Genomic DNA, 24,397 nt, shown 5'->3' on the forward strand with positions numbered 1-24,397 from the left:
TGACAAGGCTTATTTGGCCTCGTGCAGGCATTTAGAGCTGCTCTATGAACGAAGCGGTTACACAGTTTTCTGTGGCCAACTGAGGATCACAACGGTGGGCTCAGCCAGCGCCGACGCGGGGTCTTTCCCCTGGGTGTCACTGCATAATGTGGGCTCATTTGTAGGCAATTACTAAGGGAGTAATTCAGCCTCAGGATTTCCGACATCCTCGTCTGCCCCGTTTCATAACCGTACAGAGGCTGCCCATCAAAACAGGCACCGCTCCTGCCGTGGCTTAGACAATTCTGCATCTACACACACTTCTCCAGCATGAGATGAAAAAAATCAAGGTTTTTTCTGCACATCTGGAAAGCCTTGTGCAAGGCAGCTCCAGGTTCGGAGCAGTGGGTTGGGAAGCGTGGGAAGAACCAGGCGCTAATTAACCCAGTGCTCAGCGGAGGGGGGTTGGAGTCCCCGGGGTGACAGGTCAGAGGGGTGGGCAAATACATCTCTCCCAAGAATTCTACAGGGAACAAAGCTTTTTTTCTTTCCCCAAACGCAGAGAACAAGAACATTTTGACAGAGAGGGTCAAGCCCAAGCAGTTTTGCTGCCGATGTCGGTGCTTGCGGTGCCGGGTCAGTGACGCAGCTACAGACAGCTTTCTGGACACGTTGCTTTTTGGTGTCCTTGTTAATGGTGCGGCGCAGTGACCATCCAGGAATGCATCTTATACATAGGGCTTAGCTGTTTATCATCAGGAGAGGGCAACTGCATTGCAGGGATGGTTACGTTTCGTTCTCCTTCCTCTGTTCATTCATTTTACTGCTGAAGGCTTGCAGAGCACAGCAGTACAAAGAAAACTCTAGCCATGGCTCACGATGATTGCAAGACGGCAGTCATCAGAGTCTGCACCTGCCCACGCCCCAACACCACTGTGCAAAGTGAATAATAATCAAATAACCTGTACCATGTTACAGAGGGAATAAAAATCTCCCCTCCGAGGGTGGCAGAAGGACTTATTAAGCCCTCTCCCGCAGGACAGAGAGCTGTTGTACTATCCTATAGATGAAGCAAAGGACTTTTTTCTTTCTAAGTTACACAGCAGCACGGTCAGGGAGTGGGAAGACGAGGCAGGGGTCCTGGCTCCAGGTGCTCCGCAGGCTGTCGGGACCGCGCCGTGAGCAGGCATCACCAGCTGGTACGGGGCTCGGGCTATTTCGCGTCAGGGAAGGGAAACAATAGTAGCCAGTAAATCTCTCCCGCACAGCTGGATTTAAGCATCCCCAGCTGTATTACTTCTCCAGCGCATAATGTTCATTTATTCTTACTATCTCACAGATTTACCTGCCTGATGTATAATATTCAAACTCTCAAAGGTATGGATTTTTGGCATCTTACAGAATAGCAGCAATGTGCAGGGGAACCAGAAAATGGCACTGGCGGCCCCCCAAAACTGGGGACCCTGGCAACTTACCTCTTCCCAGCAGACACTGGATTTGCCCAGGGTGTAACTCAGAGTAGACATAGTTCATCCCATCATCGATATTACACTCGACTGGTGCTTTTCTCAGGCTTGATACACTAGAATCTTACAAAAAGAAAAAAAATAAATTATTCCGGTTGAGTCCTATTCTGTAGTCTGGTATCCTTCCTTGAAAAACACTGACATCTTCCCCTTCCTCTTGCCCCACCACACTGCACTGATGTTGCATTTTTCTCTGAACAAAGGCTTTCTGAAAGCAGGAGGCCCTCCGCCTGCCTACTGCTACTGGCGCTGGCTCTCCCTGCAGCCCTGCTCGGCTGAGCTGTGCTACTCCCATCGGCGTTGATGGGAACGTTGTTCTCACCATATAGGCTCTGCTTATTGTTGGCTTTGACGGAAGGAGTTATACATGGAAATAATAATACCCAAGCTGAAATTAAGCTCTGTTATTTTCATGCCATTGCTAACATATCCAGAGCAGATTTATTAAAACCATGAGTCAACCCCCTGCTAGAAACTAGACATTGCTTGCGAATAAGCAACTTTGGTGTTTATTCCTCCTGCTTTCTCATCTGCAGTAGGAAAGGCTGCCTTCTGATAAGCAACATGACATGCTAATTATCCACAGAGATTTTAAACTGCATATTTTCTCTCTGGACTAATGCAACCCAGATGTGGGAAAAGCATGGTTTTAATCAATCCTTCTATACATCCCATGACACTTGGTCACACGTGCACGCGTAGGTATGTGCATCAGCCAGTAAAATAACCACGTTGTACACCATTAATAAGCTGGCTGCCACACGTGGTTTTGTTTCTGCTCCTTTTATAGGATTTTAGTGCTGCCTCCAAACAAACCAGTTCCAAAAAAAGGAAGTCTTTGCAAGTGAAACTAGTAAATACAAGTAAATCATTATAGAGCACTCTTTCCATAGCTACAAAGGTTTTTGTAATAGATTGACAATGACCCTCACGTAGTTGCAGCACATGTAGAAAGGGAGGATTCCCCCGGCTGACATGGCACAGAGGAGAGCAAACCCACCGCTGCCACCTTTGCACTCCTGCAGAGGAACCACCACAGCCTCCTCTCCTCACTGGAAAAATGCTCAACAGCAGCAGTTAACGACACCAAAACCAGCTGCCTCATGTTTTGGTCATCAGCTTGTTGATCACACGGAGAATGGGCAAGAGTTTCAGCCTCACAAATAAAACATTATGGACTTGAATATGATCAGAAACTGGTTCTCATCAATTAATGGGACATATCTGCTTCTTTCCCTTTATTTGTCCCCAGAGAGCATTACTTTTCCTTTGACCCTAGCTAGGGGGATTAAAAGATGAAGGAAGACTATCATCTGGATTGGAAGGAGGACCATTACAAACAATTTAACTGAGTAAAATACTACCTGTTAGCAGACGCTGACCTGCTTTGAGGGCAGAACTGGGGTGACAGCGAGGGGGAAGCACAAAGCAAAGTTCAACACAACTTGGAGAAGAAAGACCCAAAAAAAGGATTTTTCCCACCATGGACTCTTAATTCTAAATTACATGAGAGGTTAGGTGGGTCTCGAACTGAGACCTAATTAAGCAAGATGTAAAACAACAAATTTCTTTTCTTTCTTCAGAAAGCTCTGAGAATAGGGACAGGAGGCAGCAGTAAACAAGTTACTCAGAAGTTTGGTTTTCTTGGCTTTTTGTGCAGCAGATTTTCCTTCTCACATTAACTGCCTCCTATTCGCTGAGTTCTTTAAATAAATTAAAAGTCCAAAGTCCAATAATTAATTATGATTGACAATGGGCTTCATAGGACTTGCTGCTCCGGCGATGATGTTCACCTTGCCATGCCTACTGTGACCACCACAGGCAGAGACCCCTTGCTGGTAGCGTGGCTGGAAAACACAGGAACCAGGCAGCAGAGTAGAGAACGGAAGCACCATTTGTTGTTGTTTAAATGATTCTTACTTTTCTAATTCAGCTTCCTCTTTGAAAGTCTTTCCGCGGCTTCTAAGCCTGCCTGTGCCGTCCCCCGAGCAAACACTGAACTAGCTGGAGCCGTAATATTCCACTGCTAGCCTTCAGAGCCAGCCTTGCCTCTAGACTCCCCCTTTATTTTTCATGTAAAAAAAAAAAGGAAAAAAAAAAAGATTCAGAGTGTTGCAGGAAACAGTTCTATGTTTCAACCGGCTTGGTATCCAGCCCAATGGAAAACCTGCTCCAAGATCTCCCTCTGGTTATTAACCGAAATCTTAAAAGAGCATTGTTACAAATATTCCCAAATACTTCTGTGTTTACTTATTATCATCATATTAACATCGTATTAACAGCTGCACCGGTGTTTTCTTAACCCAAGGCAGCCCTAATGCACACTTAAGACAATGCTGACAGCTGAGAACACAACAGCCGTTTGCATCTTAGGTAGAGTGGGTTCCCCTACAGACTACAGCAAAGAGGACTGTCCTTTTATTTACCCCATTTTAATTTATTTTGAGCGTGAGAGAATAGGAAGACAGAAGATAATTTCAAATACGTTGGCACTATCTGCAAAGAATTCTATAAAAGCACAAAAATGAACTTTTATTTCTTTTTATATTTTGAACAGTAATATAAAAAATACGACGTTGATTCAAAAGTCAGATAAGGTCTGTGTTGACAACTACAATTCTTTTATTGGACATATTTTACTGAGCATTGAACAGTTGTTTATGAGGCACAGATTGAAGAATAACACCACAAAATCAAAAGGATAAAGTGCAGACCTGTACTGAGAAGCAGGCCTGGTAAGTCAGTCTACTCCTACAACTCAGCAGAGAAAAGGAAGAAAAGGGGAAAAAACTGCCATTATAAGAGAAGAAGTATATTATACATTACACCCTGCGGTAACAGAGCTAGACAACCTTTCCTGCAAGGTCCAGAGAGCTGGAAAACCCAGGTCTCCTGTGTACAAGCGCACTGTGTTTGTCGCAGGAAATATTTTAAGTTAGACTTTGGCTTACGCAAGTGGTTTGTTTATGAGGAAGAAAACTTAACAAAGGCGTACTGATTAAAACAGCTCTCTTAACATCATTTCTTTATATATCTCAGAATAAAAATGTACCCACTTAAAAATAGATCAACAACCTCCCCCCGACACAACGAGTTTCAGCAAACAGTGACCAAGAAAAGTGAAAGGGGGAAACCGGTGCGAGTCATGACTTTAAGCGATGGTCTTTGCCAGATCTCATTCCTGCTCGCATCAGGATTTTCTCCCTAAGAAAATTCAGGAGATAAAATGGTAAATTCAGCATGTCCTTCTCTCTCCCCATCTCATAAGGGCAGTTTTCTACAGTTCTTAGTAACAGAAAAAAATATATATATTTCCAGAGCTTGCACACATCCAAAAAAAAAAAAGGCAGAAAACAAGAGGGAGAATAAAAACTAATATAAGCTAAAACATTATTTTGTAGTAAACAATAGAATATAACGTGCAATAGTGCAATTTCTCCTTTGCTGCTTCAACAATGAAGTCTTGGTAGATAGTCCACTGCATGTCAACGTAGGGCGTCCCACATCTAACTACGTGCTTGTCGGGCACTGCTGGGTTTGCCGGGCTTCGGAGACGAGTCGCTGTGTCCGGGCTCTCCCTTCGCCTTCCCAATGTGGCGGAGTTTCTGATCCCAGCGCTGCGTATCAAAAGGCAAAGACATTACAAAAGAGATTACAAGAGAAGATGCAAGTCACTTGTAAAACAACTGCATCTGTTCACAAACAGCAGCAAAATATAAAAGCCATCGCTGTTTCCTACCACATTACACTGTGTTGGGCTCAAATGGTGGAATGTGAGGTTATCAGTAAAAGTCACTTTAAGGAGAAAAACCATTTGCTCGCTTTCTTGTAGCCTCTGTGAATGAAAGGGCTGATACAAGGCAAAACTGGCTTCAGCAGAAAAGCATCTCACCTTCTAAATAATAGCATGTAAACGAAGCTATCTGTGCGATCTCTGGGGGAAGCAGGATGAAAAAACAGTCAAATGATTTTTATTAATATTGGTTATTGTTATTTACTTATTTTTACTTTTCCAGGTAATAGCAACCACAGTACAAAAAGACGTAATAAATATAGACGGTACAACTGATGGTGGTCTTGGAAAAGGCAACTGCGCTGAGAAGCGCATGGTGGCGTGGCACGTTCCTCAGCAGCCACAGGACGTGAGGGCAGAGGCAGCGGGTCATGGGCCACGGGGCAATGCGTCAGAAAATAAATCAGTTCCCAAAAAAAACCCAACAAATGATACTGTCACCCAAGAACTGGAACTAAGAAGAACTCAGCACACAGCAGTATCATGGTATTTGCTCTGCGGCACTGGATTTCATAAGGCTCTGACAAATCAAACATTAACTTGGAGTAAGATCCCCGTATCTTTTCACTCGTGTAATCTCTGTGGATGTGACAAAGGTGCACAGAAAAACTTGCATTTGTAATCAGCAGAGTATTTTCCTGCCAGTCACCATTAAGGCTGTTGAAGAAAGTGTCAAATGGAAGAGGAGACTGGTTTGCACAGGCACAACGATCATGTTAAATCTAGCACTGAGAAACTGAGTCAAAATAAGAACATTCTGTGTAAAATGACACTCCTAACAGCATTGAAATAACTGATGCTTTGCAGTGCATCAAAACATAACAACGCAATCCTTCCACAACTTGGAAGGTATTAGAACACATTTAAATTAGAAAACATTAGAATATATTTTCATATGTTGCTCGCATTTGAGCTCATTGCTTCCAATTTGCTGTGACATGACTTCATTATCATGCACCTCCCTCATCTAAGCCAGGAAGGTCAATTTAAAATAGCTGCTAATCCACACAATTTGGTAAGAGAACTGTATTCGAAGACTATTAAATCTGAAAAGTATAGTTCTGACTTATTCTGGAAAACATTTGTAAAGCCCTCTTTTTTTTTTTTTTAATTAGTATCACATCCAAATTAAGCAGGCGTGTGTTGCAGAGTGCAGTTTGCCTACGGAGTTAAAACACTCCTACTGTTTGTTTTTTTAAGATGGAGGTTTTGATTGCTGCTACACTGGTGTACTTTGGGGTAGCTCAACATATCCCTTTAGCTCATTCAGCATGCATTTATAAGTAATATAGCAAATAACAGACAAAGTTAATTTTTGATACTTGATATTAATTAACAGGGGTCAGCATGTGTATTAGGTAGATGTTTCATGCTATCTGCAACACTTGACTTTTGGTGAGATGTTTTCTTACCTTTACTTTTTTACCAAGACGATCCTTCCATTTCTCGGCTATGGAGCCTTCCACCAAGAGTAACCTTCACAACAGAGACACCCAGTTACTCCACCAACAGGCATGCACAAGCTACACAACCCAACACATGAAAGACTAAGATCTCTGCCTGCAGAGAGCCTTGTCCCCCCCGAAAACCATTAAGGAGATGTGCAGAGAATCACCCAAGTTTCCCACAGCTGGTGGCTCTGGAGTTCAGCTTTACAGGCAGGGGAACAAATAACAACAAATATGCCCCAAGGACAATGCAGAAAGAGCTACCTGGAGCGCTCCTCATCTTCGTAGCCCATAATGATGTACTCTTCATTGGCGCTAAGTGGTGGGCACAGGCAGCCAGAGTTTGTGTGAAGGTTTACAGTGTCCTTTGGGATGTTCACCAGGGAAGACTTTAGGATCTCCTTTACTTCCACTACCGCAGTGACATCATGACATTTAGTCTTCACCTCCTTCACTTTAGCCCGAATGACTGGGAAAGCATCAGAAAGAGTGTAGTTAGCAGCAGCAGACAATGCAGGTCACCCCCGAGCCGTTCTTGGTGACCTCTAGGATTAGTCTGTTGCATGGCCCATTATCAAAAGCTCAGCTGAACTCCAGCAATGTCCCTGCCCCCATATCTTCACTTCATTACTTCATCTTCCACCAAGAGGGTCCAGGTAGCCCAGTGTATCTCCAAACAGTATGGTCACAAGCAGGAGTTCTGTACCAATTTGATTTGCATCCTGTTTAAGTTGGGCTTAATTTTTAACATCCCTTCTTCTTCACCCTTTCCACTTTATATATTTGATTCATTCCTTGTGTGCTCTCTACAGCTCAAGCTGTAACTGCTCCCTCTTTGACTACTTGCAGTACAGATGACCGAACTTAATTTGTCACTCTCGACCTTTCACGAAATGCGAATATGCGTTAAAACTTCTTGTATCACTACTTCTTCTGCCTGACAGGCCCTTACCTTTTTTATTCTCTCTCCAGTGACCCAGCACCAATCTGCTCTGCTCTTTATGAACTCCAAACACTCCTGATCTTGACCCGATGACCTGTCTAATTGTGTCCTCCCTCACCCTCTAAGTTGCATGGGAGGAAGAGTAGCCTTTCAAAGGCAACACTTTTCGTTTCTCTCATGGTGACCAGTGAACTGATACCACATGCAAATGGAAAGCCAATCCAGAGGTCATGCTCTAGAGAATGCCACCTCTTTCACAGCTTGCAAACAAGAGTCCCCTTCCCGGATTCCCAATTTCTTCTAGCCTATGTAAAAAAGGTAGTATGGAAGAGAGAAAACCAGGGACTTACCCATCTCCTCCCTTCACATGCATTGCCCATAAAGACAACCAGCCACCACGTTTTGCAGCCACATTAAATATAGCTGCTAACAATTAATAACTTGTGCATTTAACATACACAATTTACGCCAAGTGATCCACTTCCTTAAAATCTCTTTAAGATTTCAAAACAAAATCTTCCTTTAGTTTGGCGTTCATTCAAATGCATTTTGAAACCTCTTTAATTTCAAAAGCTTGAAAAGATAGGTGGTAGCACTCTCAGTGACTCTCTACCACACACAGATGTGGTACCCACTACAGAACAGTCGCTCTGGAAAGATTTCCCAAACAAATCCACCAAAACTACATAAAACTGACCAGCCACCTAAAAAAACCCAACAATGTTTGGCTGAATAGAATTATAATTTTTGAGCTTTTAATAGGATTTATTGTTAAAAGAAATTTATCTGACAATAGTTGTATAAATGCATAATTATTAATAAATATTATGCCATTACTACCATTTAAATGAAGTCTTTAGGTTCAATGAGCCTAAGGCTATTCACTTGATTAATGGGAAAAAGGATAGGCCCAGCTCTTCGACTCCTGTGATACATATTCACGGACTTCATCAGCTTAATTTGCTTTAAAAAAAAAAACAGTATGAAGAAAAGTAGCAGCCTGGACCTGTGATATGCCTGAAGACCAGGACAATCTGGACAAGAGAAGACAATATATGGACACCGTGTACTTTTACAGGTGTTACTGACAGCAGAACACAGCTGGCAAGAGACTCGTTGCTGGCTTCGATATGTGAGAAGGAAAGAATGTAGTATGCCTGTTAGAACCCATGGTGAGTTTGTAGGCATGAAAGTTAGTAAAAACATCATTTCCTGCAAAAGCGGAGCATCTCAGAGCTGGAAATCAAAGCAGTTCAGGCATAGCAGCCCACGACGTCATTTTTTGTCACATCACTTGTCACACCAAAGAAGTGCACGAACCCCAGATGCCCGTGCCGACACCGAAATAACACTCAGCGTCAACGCAGACGGTCTTGTACTAACATACTCCATCCCTCTACAAGCACTCTCGGGTTTGAATTTGGAAATGTTTCAGGCCACATCTTCCTTCTGTAACAAGTACTAATGGATTAACCATCAGTAATTGGGCCCATAGGTTTTTTTAATGAAAACCTTCCCCTTACTGTAGCCTTTAGAAATACCAGGAGCCATCCACACAGCTGTCCTTACCGTAGTTATAATTGTTGCGTAGATAGGTCTTCTGGGTAGCTTTTATAGGCTTGCATTTGCAGCGCTCTACAAAACCAGAAAATTTCATTTAGAAAGAAAAGAGCACACGTTCAGTGACAATCTTCCTGAAACCCCAAGCTCACACCTAACGAAAATTTCACTGAATTGACTTGTTTATTACAGGCACGTTAAATATTAAAACCACGGGGCATTCCTGGTCGGCTCTCATGGAAGCTGTTGTGGAACTGTCTGTGAGATCTCAAAGGTTTCTATGTGTGAACTTGACATGCTGAAATTAAAAAAACAAATCAAAACAAAAGCACAGCAAACAAACAACCAACCTCACAACAACAAAGGTAAATGGACTTGGAGTCTGAAGTGACAAAATTTTCCATTTTAAGCCAATTCAAGCTTTGATTTTAGTCTCTTCTGTGCTCACAAGTGCTGCAATTCCATATCCTCACAATGCCATTCTCTCTTGTACTACACTCACTCCTCCTTTCTGCACCTTTAATCATAGACTGTTATACAGACACAGAAGGAAAATACTATGACAGGGCACGGTTTCACATCTGATTGGAGACTACACGTCTCAGCTCAGTTTAACACATTTGTATATTCTGGCTGGCGTGCGCTTGCCATAAGGAAGGCGATTTTTGTGGCTAATTCTCAAAGACATTTAAGAGCTACAGTCAACAGACGAAGCTCGTCGGAGGGTGGTGGGATGAAGCGGCACGTGGCTCCCAGCTCTGAACTCTGCTGGGATGGTCCTGACAAAAATCAAACTTCAACCATGTTTCTTCAGTGGCGTCTGATAGGAGGTTTAAGAGAGACCAAGTTTAAGATTGAGTTTAAAATTAAGTTGAAGATTAAGAGGCTGAAGGGCTTCACTTGATAACTGCAAGCGTTTAGTGTCACCTTTGATCCTGCTCTGGCCTCTCCCTCAATTAATAAAGCCAGCCTTGAGCAAACGGCTTTTGGCTGGAGACTGGCCTTTAGGAGACTTGGTTGGGGTGTCAACCCAACGGCTTCACGCTCTACACAGGACTGACCTAGATGGGAGATTTTAGAGCACTACTTGGAGAATATTAACCACTGGCACGTTTGCATTTGATCTTACCGATTCTGCAACAAAACAAAACAAAAAAGACATCTCAAAAATACGGTTAGCAGAGCTGCCTGGAAAAGCTGCCACCGCCCTTCTGATAAATCTATGCCATGGCTCACCAGACCCGAGTATAATTTAAGCCCGTGCCACACAGGTGGAATTGGTACACACATAATAACAAATGTAGACCACAGAGCCACACTGCTGTCTGGGTCTTCTGTATAAAATTATGACCCAGAACCTCAGGTTTAATTAAAATAAGGAAATTATTAGCCCTTATGGTAATAATTCAAAAGACAATACAAATAAGCACCATCAGAGCAGCACTTCCAGTGGTGCAGCTTCCAGAGAGCTGGGAACAGTAACGGGGTAAAAACACAGTTATTAGTGCCCAGGGAGTGCTGGCGCTGAAGCCCCAGACTCATGCATTCACCACCAATATTTCATGGCTGATTGTTCAAATGCAAATATTGATGACTTCAAGCGAGTGTGCAAGTGGAGTTTGGTGGAGTTGCATGGCCAAGCCCAGCTGACTGGTATCTCCCCCTCCAAGCCCACCACGGCACCCACTGCAACCAGCAGGTCCCAGTAATAGGTACACGTGGTCATGTATTTTGACATTTGACTTGGCATTAAAGTGGAAGTTGACTTAATGCAGCCCGATTTGATATACCACAGTTCTAAAATAACAATGCATACAGCTAGTGATTTGGTTAAATCCAATGTGAAGAGTCTGAAAAAGAACTTTTATTTGCTATGTAAGATTTCTTCATATCAAAAAAAAAAAGGAGATGGCATCATATGGTTATGGACTTCTCAAATCATTATTTATTTTCTATTGAAAGATTTTTTTGTAGTGAAAAAAAAAATACAGGAAAGAGGAGAACATTTCAAAAGAAGAGGATATTGTTTCCTTGAATTTCAAACACATCCTCAGGAATCTATATATAGAGTCCTACAGACTTCGGCTTTTGTACAAGACTGTGCTAAAATAATAAAGGCAGAGAAGGGAAGTGATTTTTGGCTTCCCTTCTGCCTGTGGGAGCTCTTGCATACTTTAGGTCAAATTATGGCCCATTTTATAATCTGCCTCAATACAGGCCATGAAAGATGTGCTCCTATGACCCACACTCACGCAGGCATCTCAGTGTTCATGTCCAACAAGCTTTACCCTTTAACGTTCTCCTGTTCTACAGTACTTTGCCTGTGGCGCAAATAGCAAAAATAATCTGAATTACAGGACAAGAACACATAGCCTCACATTTCCCTCAATTTTAAGATGGTATTGGATTTTTATTTTATTAATTTGAGGAATATGTTTTACTAGTCTTGTTCTTGAAACAAATTATAGACCTGTCCATGTTCTTAATGAAGGATACCTCCTAGTCATCCAGTGCTTTTCAAATTTACATTTCAAGGACCTTTACAAAATGCTGCATTATTTCTAACTGCTCTTTAGAGATGCAGAAACTAACACAGTCACTTGCCAAGGCTAGCTAGAAAGTCAGTCGCAGAGCTAAAATTGATTAATTTCTCCCAGTTTCTCTTACAGTGACTTTCAAAGGAAGCCCAACGTGAGTGTTAGAGAACACACACTTGATTGATGCATGTTTCTTGCAAAGTTGGAGTGGGAACACCCACAAAAGGTGGCCACAAAAACATACTGCATCTCTTGATGCTGAGGGAGAGTCTCATCTTACGTGACAGTCTCCTCTGAAGCTGCCAGAATTACCAGAAGAGCTCTGGGACCACAACAATGTTATACCCCAAGCACGCAGACAGGCAGTAGAGGCTCGCGCCAGTTTCGACTGAGATTTCAGCTAACTTTGCCATTAAATATTTTTTTTTAATACTAGTTAATATAGGACTAACAAAATCCCAAAATCTATACCTTTGAAAACTTGCCCCTGCAAATGCTGAATTCAATGGACTACATGGGAAAAGCGTTTTCCCCATGGACTGCTATCAAGAAATGTGCCATCTCAAATACACGTGCGTGCACAACCTAATACCTGACTGACTATTGATTGGTACAAGCACTCAAACCTGGAAAATGCTTCCCTGATAAATTAGGGATAAAAAAAACCTCTGGAAAATTTTCTAAGTGACCTGAAAAGCACCTGATGAAGAAGACAACAACGCAGTTTACTGCCAAGAGAGGTAAAAAACGTCCCCCCTAAGCAGACTCAGTGTGCACTGCCAAGGATAAAAGGTGCCTTGAAGAGGGGCGACCCATGAGCGCTGCTCACTCCAGCTGTACACATCCACGTGCAATATGCTCTAGAAACCACAGTGCCTAATCCCGGATTTTTTAAAACACATCAGGTTGCTACTTGAAAAAACAAAAAAACCCAAACAAAACCAAAAAAACACCCCAAAACCTATTTACAATGGCAACATTACAAATTTACTTTACTGAACGTAGCTTTTTAGGTGGCTAAACTGTGTTTGTCAGTTGAAACAGGTGTAGCGCATTGAACCAGAAATTGTGTTCGTACAGCAAAACGCAATGATAAAAACATTACCCTTCCTTTTCATCAGCAATTTTTCTGTGCATCTTCACCCCATTTTTTGTATTTTTTTTTTATCTCTGGTTTGGCTTTTACTAGCTGAAAAGCATCATGACAGCAACAGTATAATTGAATCTTACTCTTTTCTCTTCCGCTGCAGGGTCACTTACTGGTATTACATGCTGTCAACGTCCCTAAGGACAGGCTGCGCTAAAGATATGTTTGATATTTTTGATATAAGGTGACGTTGAAGTTATCCAGCTTTACTTCCATACTCAAAGTGAAGCTTGTATGCTCTGTACAGTCACTGTAGAGCACGAAATCCACACTTTCTCAATGCCACACAATTGAAAATGGCTTAAAACTAAGAAGATACTAACATTAGTAATAAAAATCTTTAGAAAGTCTTTCAGAACATGGTACCATACTCTCGGCAATTAAAGTGAAGCTTATTAAGGGGCTTACTTTTATTGGGTTTTTCTAATTGTAGCTGGCTTTCTAAAGAACGTACACTGCGATTTAAATAACATTTTGCACCTACATAGCTGCCTTCACGTTGGGACCTACTGACTGCATTTTAAAACTGTATTATAAGCTGGGCATTATTAATACCTTTCTACAATTTAGTCACAGAGATGAATGCTGAAGCTATCCAGTTTTATGTAGGTATCTAATTTTATGTTCCACAGCCATACTTAGGTGTTTACGTTAATAAACTGAGCATCAGTGCACACTACAGCTCATCACCACCTCTGGAGAAGGAGAGACATGATGGCCAACGCTAGGTTTCCAAGTGTCACCTTCTTGACAAGCCCCTAAGAGGAAAACTTCTGAAGGAATCACAACAGAATTCAAGGAAACCTGTAGTCATTGGCTTGCTTGAGCAACAAATTGACATTTCTGTCATCCATTAGCTCCCAACCTGGGCTTTGCTTCTTTGCATTGCCTATGACTCGTGGTAACACTCAAGGGGGTTTACTCAGCTCCAGCAAAAACAAAGCAAAAATAAAAAGCAACAGGGGACCTGCTGGAATAAAACCAAGCTCGGAAGGTCACAGCCTCAATCTCCTCAGGTTAACAGGAGCTTTGCCATTATCTACAAAGAGTGCCGAGTCCAATGTGCAAACTTTAAAATCAGAATGAACCATTATCTTCACTGGTTTTGCACAGTGAAAATCCACTTAACGATCATTCTCACTGTTTGAGACAAAACTTTTAATGAAATCAGCACAGCCCTCTGGATCTGATAGAAATTTTGCCCTGACGAAAGCAAAAGAGATGAGTGCTAAAAAGACACGCTAAAGGGTCAACTGAGTTGTACCCTGAGAGGTCAACAGGCTGACCAGCCCCAAATCCCACCTGCTCACGGGACACCTACAGGATTCCCAGACAAGACAGAGTATTTATGCATCACTTAGTACCCCTCTTACTTTATTAAGTATTAAAAGGATTTGAAAGACTATAGCTTATTACACAGTTTTATAAAAGCGTACTCACCAATGCTGGCGCCTCTACAGTTGCCATTATTAGAATCCATAGGGAAATCTGTCACAGATTCGTAAAATATGTAAAGAAATGTTAGTATTTTTAATATTAGATTATTTCAATACACCAACATTACAATGCTTAGTCTCTTTCTCTATTATTTAGTATACTAAAACTTAATAACTTAATCAACTAACAGATCGTAATGTCCTACAGGCCAGCCTGTTAAAAGTTGACACAGTTTCTTAACTGAACTTGACCTGAATCCAGCACGTCATGTTAAATGCCGAAGCAGATTAAATATCCCATTTCTACCGGTGCACACACTGGCAGGTTTAGGACGAGGATGGAAATTTATGGCACGAATTTACAAGCACCTACAAAAAGTACATGTACTGTTTGCATTTAATTAGATGATGAAGGAGAAATTACTTTTGGTTTGTTTTTTTGGTCACTGAGGAAATCAAACCAACCAACCACAATCATATCATTGAAGCAAATGCCAAAACAAATGTTTCAGACCTTCCCCTTCCCCTCAGTTTAAAAACATTCTGATTAGTTTGAAGGACAGATAAGGAACAGAAGGGAAAAAGGCACTATGCCCAAAGAACTGCTTTTAGACACATTCGTGAGTGGAATGTGTCCCACATTAGTAAAACATGTCATTTCAAACCTGTTTATTAAATCACACAATTTGATGGATTTATACATATACTAAATCATGAAAAACGAGTATGTTAATTCATATAACACTGTACAAGCTCAGAAAAAAATAAATGCAAGAGAAACACGATTTGGGAGAGAGGCAGTATACTTTATTACAATGACACATAAAATGGAAAAATAAATGAGGTTTCAAATAAAAGGCCCTTCTTTAAGTTTGCATGCCCCAAAGTTTACACAGCTTTTTCAACTCCGGAAGCTGGTATTATACAAACATCACCTCTCTTACATTCTCACATTATCATGGACACACCACCACTGCTTTTACAATATAGGACAAATGTATACAAGACCACGTCACAAAAGCTCCTCTCTCGCAGCTGAAGCTGTAAGGATCTGGCTGTAACACAGCCCAGGACACTGATGATACTCCGTATAGATGAACGGTTTAGATGTGTGGACTAAATTTTAATTTTTTTAATTATTTAATCACAAGTTCCGCAAATATGTATTTAAAATACCTGTTTACAAGAGATCTAACATTACTTAGTTAATCTTCTAATTTGGCCATCCTCCTTTAAAAAAAAAAAAAAATCTCCACCTTAATGCATATTTATACTTCTCATAGCAATTTGAAACTTCCTTTACATAAAAGGGGATTGTGGCTAAATGACAGTCAGGGCAAGAGTAAATCTGAAAAACAGCTAATTCCCTTACCAACATAATAACAAACTTCACAAAATTGAGACTTCAGGAGTAAGGATTCCTACCAATGTAAAGAGCAAAGGGTATAGAAAATAGCACAGACGGATTGAATAGATGCCCTTCTACATCCAATATTGCTAGTAAAAATCACGCTAATTTTCTTCCAAAGAAAGCTTCAAACTACCGCAGTATCTCAGTATATAGCACAAACCCAACATTTTCACGGGTTTTTTCTTCACTTCTGGTTGGTCTTCAGTTATCATGCACTTCCACGGCAGCTGTAAGGCTTCTCCACGCTGCCTTGTAATAAGTCAGATTACGCACGCCAGTTCTTACTTATGTGTTTAACTTTGATTATTCACCTGAGCTATTCTCAAATTTTAAAAAAGGCATTGTTATCAGCTGGCAATTGAAGATCATGACCTCTACCAATAGCATATGGTAAAAATAAAAAAATAAAAAAATTCTTAATCAAATTTAAATCCACTTTACATTGTATCAAGTGCTTACATGGATTACACACAGGATACGAAAGATAAGAGAGGAATTAAAATGGTCTTCCTCTTGAAAATGGTTAAGTAAGAGGATGACCACATTTCTTCTCATTCCTCCTCTCCTGGGCCAAACCACTGTTGTCTTGTTCATTTAGCCAGGGCTTGGCTTTAAACCTGCAGCTCCTTCTGACGTGGTCACAGCACAGAGAGCCCTTGGGTCCATAGTCTGGTACTCCCCCCATCTGCTCCCCTTGCAGACCGAAGTCTGCAAAACCTCCCAGCCACCAACCAGGGAGAGGTGGCTCTACTTCTCCGAGGTGGCTCTACTTCTCTGTGTGCCAAAGACTGGACTGAGATGTTTCACCACTCTCTGGGCATTCAAGACCGCTGCAGAGAAAGCTCTCCAGGTTCACTGCCCGCCTCCTTCGTTGCCTTGGCCACCTTCTCAGGTTGCCTTCCGTGCTGGCTGGCTTTGCACATGGCCAAGGCAACTCTTTCTAGTGCTTCAGGTGGCGCAGCAAGCTACAACTCCTAGCAAACAGGTACTTCAGTTATGAATGAAGGGACGGTTCATTCACACCTCCAAAGCACATTCCCTACACCAACGAAACTGTTATAGGGGCAGAAAAAATTTTCATTAGCAGAGGAGGCAAGGGAAGTATCAGGTTAAATGCTTACCATCTTCACGTCCACGGAGAGTCCATGGAAAGAAAAAGAAGCCCTGAAGTGGACTCTCCCTTCCTAAACCAAGGGCTGATCCAAGCAGTTTCATGCTGTTTGAGCAAACCACGTCCAATTCACTCTGGAATTACAACTAAACATAATCCAGAGCCCAGTATGGGGTTCACAGCCTTCCCTGACCACACTCGGGGGTAGGATGCGTGTTGTCTGTGGGCTGAGGAAGTGTCCTTCAAACTCACACCAATGCAAACACTCAATGTGTGGTCAACACTCTATATGCCCAATATAAACTGGGCCCTGCAAACAAACACGGAACTAAACTGCTTTCCACCAGATGCTCCCTTCCACTCCTAAGTACACGACTTATTTTTTTTTTTACCAAATTACAACACAGCATAACCTCAACCCGTTTCCCAACTCTGCATTCATTCGCCAGGTCACTTGTCCTTGTACCCCAAACCAGTGGTTGTGGCTATCTGGCGAAGCAGCCGGCTGTGCCACACGAGCAATTCGGAGTGCGCAGAGCAGCCATCAGTGGAAACGGCTCCCGTTTCTGCACTGGGTGAAGGCTGCGGCGCCCGGCGCGCTGTGCTCAGCAACTGTGGTCAGGGCAGTGTCTGTCAATGAGCAGAGGAGGAGTGAACAGGTACCGATATATCACTTTGTGACGCATTTCCCTACTTGTGAGGGCTTGGGCCAGCAAGTACTGACCTTGCATTGATGCTTATCTTTCCCGGCGCACTCATGCTTCTTTAGGGACGAGGACTTCCTACTGATGGAGAGTAGCGCGGGCTTGTGGAGGGGACCAGAGACCTCCATCACTGTACAACACATCTCGGGAAAGGCTTCACATCTCCCTGAGCCTGCCCCAGGTCAAGCTCATACCTCCTGGTCCCTTCTCATCCACCGGGGAAGCAACAGGAAAAAGGGTCTGGGCCAGCCCTGCCACCAGCCACTCACAAGATCGTAGGTGGGCGCGAGGAACCACGAAATCCCATCCCCTGACTCCAGCAGTCTACTGGGCAGAGACCTCTCTCCATCAGGAGACGCACACTGCTGAGACCCCCAGCCATAATGCAGATAGAAAAAAAAAAAACAACAAAAAAAGCAGCCGTTTGCTGTTTTTAAAAATAAACAACTGACTTCCTATTGTTCCACTTCTCTTCTGAGGCGACCTCTCTGCCAAGTTTTCTCTATGCAAAACAATCTTTTTGAAAGAAGTATCCGTCAGTGATGATTAGCAGGATTGCCAAAGAGGAAACATTATCCAGAGCTCCAATCCAAAGGCTTCCTACTAAATTTTGTTTAAGAGCAGGGGAAAAAAATCCAAACTGATTTTTCCAATAAGCCATTTTAATTAAGCGCTTTTCAGAGAGATACTATGTAAAAAACCCAAACCACTAACAAGGAGAGCAGAATAGATGCCACTTGCCTAGTAAGTGTACAAAATAACAATGCCTGGATCACAGATTTGGATGAGAGGTTTGGGAAAAGGAAACAATTTGGTAATACTTAGTTTTGAGCAAACATCTTATAGCACAGTTTAAATTTAAAAGGAAAAAAAAAAAAGGCAGAGAAACAGCCAAAAGTAACACGATCCTGATTGTCACTGCAATTAAAGAATATGGCCCAGCTATTACTGAAGCCATTCCAGACGCCCAGCTCCAAAGAACAAAACCACAGCGAGCGGTTGCTGCTTGGGCACTCTCTGCAGACAGAGACATCTGTGAGCCCCATTGATTAAAAAACCTCCAAATATGCAGGAATTCAGACTTCGTAATCTACCTCAGGTCTTAACGCAGAGAGGACCTTTGCTAATCTGATTGCAAAAACACGCACAGTGAAGCCAAGTAATAGGAAAATGGAACCTCGTTAAAATTTGATACAGATCGCTTGAAGTCCAGGCCGCAGAGCAGCCTGCAACATGGAGCACGGCTGCTCCACATAATGAATTATTCCACGTGATGAATCCTGCTGGGTTTCGATGACTTTTTACAGCCTAGGTCTCGACTTGATACTTAGACCGTAAAAGCCATTCTAGGGGACCCAGCCTACAAAGACAGACAAACTGAAGTGAGAGTATAACACCATCAACAGTATCTTCATTAATAAGATTTAAATACTCCTGTTTACTTTTCCTTTCTTCTTTAAGGCTTGAAGTTTGTAATGATTTTGTTCTGTTAACTGAGATTTGAGGCTGCTTCTGAGTTTTGAGCAATTTAAAATGACAACCGGGGCACGACTGCTCGTCCGTGGCAGAGTCTGGGACACTCCTAACGCCGCTGCGCATTTCGGCGACCGTACCTAGCGCTGTGCAAGGTCTGAGACAGAGCAAAGGTGATCTGGAGTTTGGAAACCACTGTTTTGAAAATTAAGTTAATAACATACAAAAAACAAGCATGGGAAATGGCTCTCTCACTTTTCTCTTAAGCATACAATGCCAAATTCCCATACGGGACTACTCTGAGCTCACCTGGGCAGACAGGCAGGTACAGAGGACTTGGCCTACACAGAGAAATGAGGGGTTCACAGACGATTTCAGAAAACACATCTCCATCACTTGAATAATCTCTAATTTTCTTTCATGTTTAAGAGGTGATAATTTTTTTTAAGAGATTCAGAGTTCTCCTCAGCCATCTTATGATAATCACCCATAACGGTTCAGGCATTAACTACACGTGGTTGATACCCTGTGATGACACTTCCCTTTTCTCCAACGTCTCATGAACCCAACATGCCTTCAAGTTCTTTTTCTATTTAAATAAGATATGATGAGACAGAAATCCAACCGACAGATCTGTCCTCTGATACACATGGTGCCCATCACAGTGCTCGCCTTTTACTGCCAGTTCCCTCTTCAAAACAGGAATAAACACGTCGCTTGAGACATAAACAATCTGCCAGACAGTAGCAGCCAAGCACAGGCGCTTCAGTACTTTTCCGAGTCAGAATCCCAACACCAGCAATGACTGTGGTCAGGCTGGTCATATATTGTGTTTAAAATTAAAGACAGGTCCCGCTATCGATAGTTCAGATTCAAGACGCTTTTTGTCTATCTGCACTTCTTGCTGCTTCACAGACTAAAGGAGATCTGACAAGATGCTGAACGAAGGAAGCAGATAACCTGACAGACGTGAGGAAAAGTCGGCATATGCACACAGAGAAGGAAACGTACGGAGCACGTGAATGGGACCTCCTGCATACGCAAGAGAGCTTGTACCAATGTCTGTGAGCAGAACCACCTTCAGCCCCAAAGAGCACAGGACTGGGACGCACGATAAAAGCCATACGACACAGAAGACATCACCAGGTACTGATCTCCCATCCGGGATGTTACGTATTGCCAGAAGGCTTTTTCACCCTACAGCCCGGACTGTGATTTGTCAGATCCTTCACAAAAAGCCAAAATATTCAGCATCACACCTGCCTCCAGAACACCCACACCATGCCCAGAGCATCCTTCTGCTGCATGGGTGTAAAGGAACCCAGGTGTTTCCCAAAGATAATGAAAAACCAAGACAGACAAGTTTCCTACAGGATGCTTATCTGAAGGTTGTCCCTGTACCTTGAGGGACCTGAGACCTCCAAACCAGCAGTGTGGTATACAGCAGGTACACACTCAGGTTTTGGAGACCAGCACAAGCCCATAGGGTCCGCAGAGCCCTAAAGAAGGCAGTTCTACTGTTCTTATCAGCCTTCTCCATCACAGACACAGCAGCAGCGATTTCATCCCTTCAACTTGTAATCAGCCCTGAAGAACATCATGAGAATGACACAAACACCTCCTTCATTCCTGCAAAGAGGAAGCCTCTAGATCGTCCTTACCACCTGGGCTGCACATGGAAAGAGGTTCTAGAAGACGTTTGTGGAGGACTCATAACCTGTGCCTCAATAACCAAAAGTGAACTTCCTACTGGGATTTGGCACAGATTTTACTGACCACGGTATCTCCACGTTTTGCAACAGCCACAGTCTACTTAGGCACAGGGAACACAACTGATTGGAGAGGAATTTCTCATCTTGTGCTGCAACGTCAGCCAAAAAAAAAAAAAAACCAAGTGAACTTCAAACGATCTTCAACTTGTCATCACTGAAATGAGAGTCAAGACCCATTACTTTAATGGTGACAGGGAATTTTCATGAGCGTCTACAGGATAACTGATCCGGCACGATATTAACCCGCTGCAGCCTCTTGCAGGTGCCTCAACCCACAGAAAGTGTGTCCTGAGGGTCAGAAGAGCCCTTGTGCCCAGCTGAACCATGTGCTCATAAGAAAGATGTATGGTCTAATACTGGAAAAGGAATGGAAATCGGGCTTTCCGAACCCTGTTCCTGGGCTAATAAGGACAAACATCTGACCGTGTCATCCTTCAGGCTGCTGCCTTACGGAAGGGACTAGACAAATGCACTAACCCCACACACGAGTAATGATGCAGAGACCTCGAGAGGAAAGGAAACTGTAGAATCCTGTTACTTTGCAGGAGGCAAAAAAGGAAGGAAAAAATCAAGATTTCACTTCTGAGGAATAAAAAACCCACCCTCTTCTGCAACAAAAACACAAGAGAAAATGGGTTTATATTTCTGCCTGCTCTATTAGATGCCGTTTACAGACAGCACAAGGGGCGGTAGTGCTCAGGAGATAAAATGAGAGCAAGTATTCTGCACGCTCCCCATTAGGCACTTGGTTATTCGTGTCTTCTACTTGGCTGCAATCCTTTATTTGAAGAATTGAATTTGGAAGTGTTCACCTTACCTCTTCCTAGAACAGGAATCCACTCTGCTTTCTAAAGGAGCAGTTTTATTCCCTCAAGAAGGATTCTTTCAGTCTGGTGCATAATGCATCAGTTCAAAATTTTCAGCCCAGAAATGAGAATGTCATCAGGTTCTCATTCGCTGAAAGAGAGTTTTCATGGATCCAGCCCTGGAATCCCTCAAAGAGGTTATTGTACTACTGAGGTCCTCAGAAATAGGTAACTCGGGGGCAATTTTAGCCAAACTTCCTCCCTCCAGATTTGAATGCGATTGCTTTCAGATCGCTGCAGACCTGCCAAGTCTCGCTCAGTTTGGAGCCATTTTTAAGGCGGTTTTGAAAGCACCTCAACACTGCGGAGAAAGGCGCTTGGTGTTCAAAACCGCAGCTCCTCAAACCATCCCAGCAGGTCTGCGGCCCCCAGAGAGCCGCCACCACCACAGCGAGGGACCTGCGGGCAAAAAGAGATGGTTGGGTTCATGGGCTGGGGACAACTGCAGGGGGGAGGAAGGGTGGAAAGGAACAATTACAAGCGTTAGAGAGAAACAGGAGTAACCACTGGAGATATCAGGGTATGGTCACTGAGTTGAGACTTCAAGAGGTGAAGAGGGTAATTCCGTGGAGTGAGAGAAAGAGCGGGGTTAGGCTGGCCTACAAATAAATGGGAGGAGTGGTGAGAGCAGCTTACCTGGAAGGCTGACCTGGGGAGCACACTCAGGAAACCGAAGCACGAGATTTCGTTAGGAGAGGAAAACAGGAGTTACAGTGTTTGGCATTGCTGGCAGTGGGATACATAAAGCATTTGGTAATGGGACAGAAGCGCAGTCAAACGCTGTGCTGAGCATAGCATGAAAAAAACTCACCCGCCTTTCTTTCACAGGTCACTGCTGGGGGAGGATGGAGAGATGGCAGATGCCCATCAGGAGATGCCAAACCTGGCGTTACAGCTGTGGGCACTGTAGGAGCTGGCGGGCAGCACAAGGAACCCACAGGGCACGTGGGTGCTGCTCTGCCTCAGCCGCCCACCCCTCTTGTCTGCTCCCCCCCCAGCTCTGCTCACCCACTCCTGCGATGGAGAGGTCTCACAGACCCACGGACGCTGAGACTCTGCAGCAGGGAAATGTTGCTTGGTTTCACCAGCAGCTTTCTTTGAGTAATGCAGAAACTGGGGTCATTTCATAAAGGTTGAAGCTCACTCGTGACACCCACCCACTGGCTCACTTTGATTTCCTATTCGATAACTCCTTCAATTTAGTATTTCTATGGCGCTCAGCTCACCGCGTTGAGCTGTGCCCTGCTACCTCCTCTGACCCAAAAGGTAGCTGTGACTGGAGCACACCCCTAACAGAGCACATCCCTGAGCAACCGCAGGTTTGCAGCACCGTGGTGGCCTGAGTGGTCAGAAGTCTTCACCCAACCACCCGGAGATGCTCATGCCTCCCCGCTCCCCTCGGACGGCAGTCGGACACCCAGCGCCAGCCGTCCTGTGGGACCACAGCGAGTACAGCCGGTGAAATGGGACATGGTGAGAGAGCCGTGAGGCTCCAACAGGGCAGGTACCACCAGAGCCGCACTGGAGCTGCCATGGGTGCCTCTGGGGATGGCTCTTGGCCCAAAATCCTCTGCCTCTGCCCGGGGTGGGTGACGGCCTTGACAGGAGGGGAGCAGCCCGCTCTGGGGAGAGCAGGCGGCTGGGGTGAGCACGGAGGGGCTCTGCGGGACCCGGCAGCCTGGGGACAAGCAGGAGCTCCTGTCTCCTGGGTAGCTCTGCCTTCGCAACAGGCTGCCCGTGAAAAAGCAAAGCGGGGTAGGGAAACGTTTCCCGTTTGCGTGAAACGAGAGCTGTCGCTTCCACACTCTGAGGCGCTCCCCAGCGGGACGGCGGGGCTGTCATTTGTCACACGCCCTCTCTTCCCAACAGCAAAACTTCTCCCAGCAGTGACGTGGCTGGTCAAGGCGGAATAAAAAGAGAAGAAAGAGGAAGAAAAAAAAGCGGAGGGAAAGAAAAGAGACTCGGAGAAAAGTCCGAAAGAGCGGGGGAAAGAGAGGGCTCCGCGGGGCCGGCGCCCATTGTCCTGGCGAGCGGGCGGGCGGCGGGGAGCGCAGCGCAGCGGAGCGGAGGGTCCCGGTCCCGGTCCCCGTCCCCGTCCCCGCGGACTCACCGGCGCCCTCGGCGGTGACGATGGCCTCGGGGGAGATGCAGACGCCGCGGTCGTAGAGCGGCAGCTCGTCGCAGGCCAGGCTGTCGGGCCAGGCGTGGCGGTAGCGGATGAGGACGGGCTCGCAGCCGGCCCGCGCGCGCTCGCAGACGGACTTGCAGGGCTTGATGGGCTCGTGCTGGAAGTCGATGGTGCAGATGGGCGCGTACATGGCGCAGAGGAAGAAGAGGAGGTCGGGGCTGCAGTTGGTGCCCAGCAGCCCCTCGAACTGCTCCATGGCCAGCACGGCGTTGGCCTGCGTGCTGTGGTGCAGGTGGTTCGGCATCTTGGTCATGTTCCAGGGCAGCGGCTTGCACAGCGGGATGCGCACCGGCTCGCAGGCCGCCGCCCGCCCCGCCGGCGCCCGCCCCAGCACCAGCAGCCCGGCCAGGGCCAGCACCGGCAGCCCCCGCCACATGCCGCCCGCCCCGACGGCGCTGCCCAGGGGCCGAGCGGCCAGACCTCGGCGCGGGGGGCGGCTCCTCCGGCGGCGGCGGCCGCGGTGCTGCCGCGGGGGCTCCGCCCGCCGACCGGCCCCTCCGCCC

General features: G+C 44.7%; 1 protein-coding gene across 1 annotated transcript; it reads right to left on the bottom strand.

Moving 5' to 3' along the window:
• Positions 1–4,105: 4,105 nt before the first annotated feature.
• Positions 4,106–24,397, bottom strand: FRZB (frizzled related protein). Its single transcript, XM_074594990.1, has 6 exons — positions 23,817–24,397; positions 14,374–14,421; positions 9,259–9,324; positions 7,011–7,215; positions 6,711–6,774; positions 4,106–5,122 (listed from the first exon to the last, which is right to left on the bottom strand). The coding sequence occupies exons 1-6, from the start codon at positions 24,268–24,270 to the stop codon at positions 5,012–5,014; spliced, it is 948 nt and encodes a 315-aa protein (XP_074451091.1). The 5' UTR covers positions 24,271–24,397; the 3' UTR covers positions 4,106–5,011.

This window comes from Larus michahellis, chromosome 7, assembly GCF_964199755.1.
Source record: "Larus michahellis chromosome 7, bLarMic1.1, whole genome shotgun sequence".
Lineage (NCBI taxonomy): Eukaryota > Metazoa > Chordata > Aves > Charadriiformes > Laridae > Larus > Larus michahellis.

What these genes read in the sequence shown, in the direction of transcription:
- FRZB (XM_074594990.1), bottom strand. Translation starts at nt 24,270, where the DNA reads ATGTGGCGGGGGCTGCCGGTGCTGGCCCTGGCCGGGCTGCTGGTGCTG. An exon ending in CTGTAGAGGCGCCAGCATTG is followed by an intron (nt 9,325 to 14,373) that starts GTGAGTACGCTT and finishes CTGGTTTTGTAG; the next exon opens with AGCGCTGCAAATGCAAGCCT. An exon ending in GAAGATGAGGAGCGCTCCAG is followed by an intron (nt 6,775 to 7,010) that starts GTAGCTCTTTCT and finishes TCTGTTGTGAAG; the next exon opens with GTTACTCTTGGTGGAAGGCT.